We start from the raw sequence: 6,000 nt of genomic DNA on the forward strand, positions 1-6,000 counted from the left end.
TAATATAATAATAATAAAGTTGTATTATTACCAAGTAACAAAGTCTTAATTTTATGATAAAAAATGTCACAATATTACTATTAAAAAGCCTAAATGTTAGGGAATAAAGTTGTATTATTACCAGGTAACAAAATCTTATTTTCAAGATACTAAAGTCATAATATTACTATTAAAAAAAGACAATTAAGTTGTATTATTAACACAATCTTAATTTTATGACAATGAACTCATAATATTATCAGAAATCAAGTTTAAATGTTTGGGGGGAAAAGTTGTAATATTGCCCATTACAAAATATTCCTTTCATGACAAAATAATACTTTTATATGATAAAAAAAAAAAAAAAGTATAATGTCAGGGAATAAAGTTGTATTATTATAAGGTAACAAAATCTTAATTTTATGATTAAAAAAAGTCATAATATTACGATTAAAAGTCTAAATGTTGGGGAATAAGTTGTATTATTACCAGGTAACAAAATCTTACTTTCATGATAATAAAGTCATAATATTACTATTAAAAAAGTGTAAATGTAGGCAATTAAGTTGTATTATTACCAGATAACAAAATATGAATTTCATGATAAGTCATAATATTACTACAAAACAGTTTAACTGTTAGGGAATAAAGTTGTATTGGTACCAGGTAACAAAATTAGTATTATGTGTAAATAAGTCATAGTATTACTATTAAAAAGTCTAAATATTAGAGAATAAAGTTGTATTAGTACCACATTTAACGTAAACAAATGTTTTCGAATAAAATAAGCCGTCTGTCTAATTTACGGTAATAAACATAAATATCGAGAAAAATATAAAATGATCATGGATAAAATCTTTAAAATAAATAGTAGTCTACTAGGCAAGAGTGAGGAGCTGTTTATAGTTAAAATGTGGATAGAAAATGTAAAAGATGTAAGTCAAATAATCAAGTTGTTGTTTTTTTTTGTTCAATAAAAGTCGCATATCATGTAAAAAATTGTATGAAAAAAGTGACAGTAAATTGAGAGTTAGTGTACAACAAGTAACTTCTCAATATCGTTGATGTTACAAAAAATATTTGAAACAACTTTTACAAATAAAAAAAGTTGTAAAATTACAACAACAAAAAACTTTAATTCAATATTTTCCTAAATTCAGTGTAAATACGGACAACTTACGACAAAAATGTGGACATGCTACATGGGCAAAGTCGTGCTTTACAGCAACTACGAAACAAGTCGTGTTTTATCGTAAAATGTTGCGTAAAAGTAGTAGCCTAGGAACTAACAGAAGATTTCAGAGTTAAAAATTGGAATTAAAAACATATCCATCTAATTTACAAAAGAGAAACAAATATAGAAATACCATCATTAAGTTGTATAAAGTTAAAATTTTAGGAAAATAAAGTTGTGTTTCTTTGAGAGACTGTATTTTATATATATATATATATATATATACATATATATATACAGTATATATATATATATATATATATATATATATATATATACATATATATATACAGTATATATATAATTTATTTCTGTTTTTATTTAGTCATTGGTGGAGCTAAGGATAGTATTTGAATCTTGTTTTTAATATTTTTGTGCAGCAATTTGGAAACATTTTTGTTGTTTAAATGTGCTATATAAATAAAGTGGATTGGATTGGATAATTAATTATCGGTGGCGGAAGCTGGAATCGAACCTAGAATCGAACCGAGAACCCTCAAGTTCAGAGCCAGGCCGCCCCAACGGGAATGATCGACTTCATTTTGGCATGGAAACAGCAAGTTGAGGAAGTGTTTGGTGTTAAAGCGCCCCCTGTGGCTGCTGACTGTAACTGCTGCTAACCTCCATGTTTTCTATGTCCTACTTGTTACAATTTGGATAAAAAATTTAAAAGTTGCAACAGTCAAATAATCAAGTTAATTTTTTTTTAAATAAAAGTCGCATAGCATGTAAAAATGTTACGAAAAAAGCGAGAATAAATTAAGGGTTACAACAAGTAACTTCTCGAGGTGAACGATGTTACAAAAAATATTTGAAACAACTTTTAGAAATGAAAAAAGTTGTAAAAATCAATATTTTCCACAATTTAACGTAAATACGGACACATTACGACAAAAATGTGGACATGCTACATGGGCAGTCGTGCTTTACAGCAACTACGAAACAAGTCGTGTTACCTTCTTTTATCGTAAAATGTTGCGTAAAACAGGAAGTAGCCTACGGAGTAACAAACAGAAGATTTCAGAGTTAAAAATTGGAAGAAAAAAACAACATATCTATATAATTTACAAAGGAGAAAAAATATAGACATCCAATCACTAAGTTGTATAAAGTTGAAATTTTAGAAGAATAAAGTTGTTTCTTTGAGAAATAGTATTTTATTTTATATACTGTGTATATATATATATATATATATATATATATATATATATATATATATATATATATATATATATATATATATATATATATATATATATATATATATATATACACATACATATATATACATATATATATACACATACATATACATACATACATACATACATACATACATACATACATACATACATATATATATATATATATATATATATATATATATATATATGAGATAGGCTCCAGCACCCCTTGCGACGCCAAAAGGGACAAGCGGTAGAAAATGGATGGATGGATGGATGGATGGAGATATATATATATATATATATAGTCGAGGTTACTGTGTTTTACCCGTTATACAGTGCTCAATACCGGGGTAGAGCAGAATATACGTTAGGTCAGGAAAAAAGACAGAGGCTATGTCATCCCTACAAGCCTGTTTCGCAGGTTTATCTGGGGCCGTATTTATCAAGCTTCTTAGAATTGCTCCTAAGAAGTCTGCTAAGAGTTGACTTATGAGTAAAGAAATTCTTCGCTGAAAGCTGCACTTAAAAGTTAGTTATCAAGCGTCTTACTCACACTTTCAGCGAAGTGTAGGACTGAATCTTAAGTGTCACACTCAGAGCTGAATTACGACATTACTATGTGCCGTAAACGCAATTTTAGGTGACGTACTGTAATTTCTGTGTCCATAGAAATGACCAATCACTTGTCTAAGAATAAAGAAATATCTTAGAAATATTTAAGTGGACAATGGGAGTGTATATTTTGACAATAAACTACAAAATAATACAAAACAAACTAGTCCCCGCCCGCACTCACGCTACCGCTCCCTCTCTTCTCTCGCCCACACACTCACTGACGTCACTCACCTCACATGCTGTCACCTATTAAAGGGCCACACACACACATACGCTACTCTCATAACATTTTCTTTCCAATTCATTAATTATGCAACTAATTTGAAACTGGTGTGGGTGGCTCTATGTATACTAGCCAGCTGCAGACACATGCAGAAATCAACAAGGAATTTAAAATTATTAAATCTGTGACAAAAATAATACCCGCTCTGTCCAAACGATACCGTTTGATCAGCTGCTCGTCATCAAACAAATCCAGGACATCCTTCCGCTCCCTGAACGTTCGCGCACGTCTCTTTCGCCTCAGTGCCATCCCCTGCTGGCAACTCCTAACCACTTAGGACACCTCTGAAGGTCTCTTGAATATCGTGGAGAGTGAGTGATTCTTAGACTTAAGAACGTTGATAAATAGCTTTTATTCTTAAGTTCGAGAGTAGGACTAAATTTTGCAAATTCTCAGGACTTAAGTGTAAAATGGCACTCTAAGACGTTTGATAAATACGGCCCCTGCTCTTCAGGGTTTTTTCTAATATATATATATATATATATATATATATATATATATATATATATATATATATATATATATATATATATAGTCAAGGTTACTGTGTTTTACCCGTTATACAGTGCTCAATACTGGGGTAGAGCAGAATCAGAATATACGTTAGGTCAGGAAAAAACAGAGAGGCTATGTCATCCCTACAAGCCTGTTTCGCAGGTTTCTCTGCTCTTCAGGGTTTTTTCTAACATATATATATACATATATATACACTACCGTTCAAAAGTTTGGGGTCACCCAAACAATTTTGTGTTTGAGCCTTCATTTCTACGAACAAGAATAGACTGTCGAGTTTCGGGTGAAAGTTCTCTTTTTCTGGCCATTTTGAGCGTTTAATTGACCCCACAAATGTGATGCTCCAGAAACTCAATCTGCTCAAAGGAAGGTCAGTTTTGTATCTTCTGTAACGAGCTAAAGTGTTTTCAGATGTGTGAACATGATTGCACAAGGGTTTTCTAATCATCAATTAGCCTTCTGAGCCAATGAGCAAACACATTGTACCATTAGAACACTGGAGTGATAGTTGCTGGAAATGGGCCTCTATACACCTATGTAGATATTGCACCAAAAAGCAGACATTTGCAGCTAGAATAGTCATTTACCACATTAGCAATGTATAGAGTGTATTTCTTTAAAGTTAAGACTAGTTTAAAGTTATCTTCATTGAAAAGTACAGTGCTTTTCCTTCAAAAATAAGGACATTTCAATGTGACCCCAAACTTTTGAACGGTAGTGTATATATATACTTTTTTTTTTTTATGTATGTATCTTAATAATCTACATCAAAGTGAATTATATTTATAGAGCGCCTTTTTTCTCTGGACTCATAAAGCGCTTTCCATAGTGAAACCCATTATCTGCACCTTTAAGTAAGACAGTGTGTCAAGTGTCTTGCCCAAGGACACAAAGGTCCCGGGGGGGGGGAATTAAGGAGATAGATAATTAATTAATTGTTAATAATTAATTGTGTGGTCCTCTGTGTTTTTCAATTGTTATTTATATTTATTGTTTTGATTGGTTTTACCCTTTAAAATCGTTTTTAATCATATTTATTTTCATATGGATTTTATATTTATTTATTTTGTTTTTATTCAGTCATTAGTGGAGCTAAGAATAGTATTTGAATCTTTTGTTTTTGATATTTTTGTGCAGCACTTTGGAAAAAATGTTGTTTAAATGTGCTACATAAATGAAGTGGATTGGATTGGATAATTAATTATCGGTGGCGGAAGCTGGAATCGAACCTGGAGCCCTCAAGTTCCGAGCCACGCCGCCCCTATGTGAACGATTGACTTCACTTTGGCACGGAAACAGCAAGTTGAGGAAGTGTTTGGTGTTAAAGCGCCCCCTGTGGCTGATGACTGTAACTGCTGCTAACCTCCATGTTTTCTCTGTCCCGCTTGTTAGGCACCCCGTGTTACTCCAAGCCCCCGTCCCTGCTGGGCCCCTACCCCCGCAACCCTCCCTTTGACTACCCCTGGGGCTTCAACCCCTACCTCCCCGGGGCCTTCTCTCTCAACAACTGCCCCAAACTGCCCGCCGGCTCCCTCTACCCCTCCCAGTTCTACCCCGGCCCCTTGCAGAGCGGCCTCTCCCAGCTGCCTCACCCCTTCGCCAGCTTGCTGCCCCCGGGGGAGGCGGCGGCGGCGGCGCACACCGGCGGGACAAACGGCACGGCGGGGAGCAGACTGGGCTTGCCGCCCTACCCGGGGAGCCTGACGCTGGGGCGCGCGGACATCGGCAGCGGGGCGTCGTTAGGGGAGAGACCCGACCCCGCGGTGTTGAACCTGGGCCTCGTGGCCGCAGGGGGCCGCCAGAGCCCCGCGGAGAGGCAGGGCAGCGTGAAGCAGGACCCCGAGTCGGACTCCGACCTGGAGATCACAGACCTGAGCGACTGCAGCTCGGACAATGAGCCCGAGTTCACCGCGGCCAAGGAGGTCCGCCAGGGGGCGCGGCCGCAGACGGCGCCGGATGGGAAGAAGGCGGCCATGTTGCCGCCCCTCACGTCCGTGTCCCCCCACCCTCTGAAGACCCTGATGCCCATCACTCCCACACCCCCTGCCCTCACGCCCTCGCTTGTCCCCGCCGTGGCGTCTTTGCATGAGCGACACAGGGAGACAGAGACCCTTAAGATGATCCGCAGCTAATACTTCTTCTTCTTCTACGGTGTGTGCGCGCTCTTCTTCTTCTCTGTAGCACTTTGT

General features: G+C 36.3%; 1 protein-coding gene across 1 annotated transcript in view; it reads left to right on the top strand.

Moving 5' to 3' along the window:
- The window catches only part of erfl1 (Ets2 repressor factor like 1), a 60,477-nt gene extending 54,477 nt beyond the window's left edge, over positions 1-6,000 (top strand). The window contains exon 6 of the mRNA XM_062064357.1: positions 5,204-6,000. Coding sequence (XP_061920341.1) covers positions 5,204-5,943 — 740 coding nt within the window. The 3' untranslated portion in view covers positions 5,944-6,000. The remainder of the gene's footprint in view (positions 1-5,203) is intronic.

The sequence above is a fragment of the Entelurus aequoreus genome, linkage group LG11, assembly GCF_033978785.1.
Source record: "Entelurus aequoreus isolate RoL-2023_Sb linkage group LG11, RoL_Eaeq_v1.1, whole genome shotgun sequence".
In the NCBI taxonomy this organism is placed as follows: Eukaryota; Metazoa; Chordata; class Actinopteri; order Syngnathiformes; family Syngnathidae; genus Entelurus; species Entelurus aequoreus.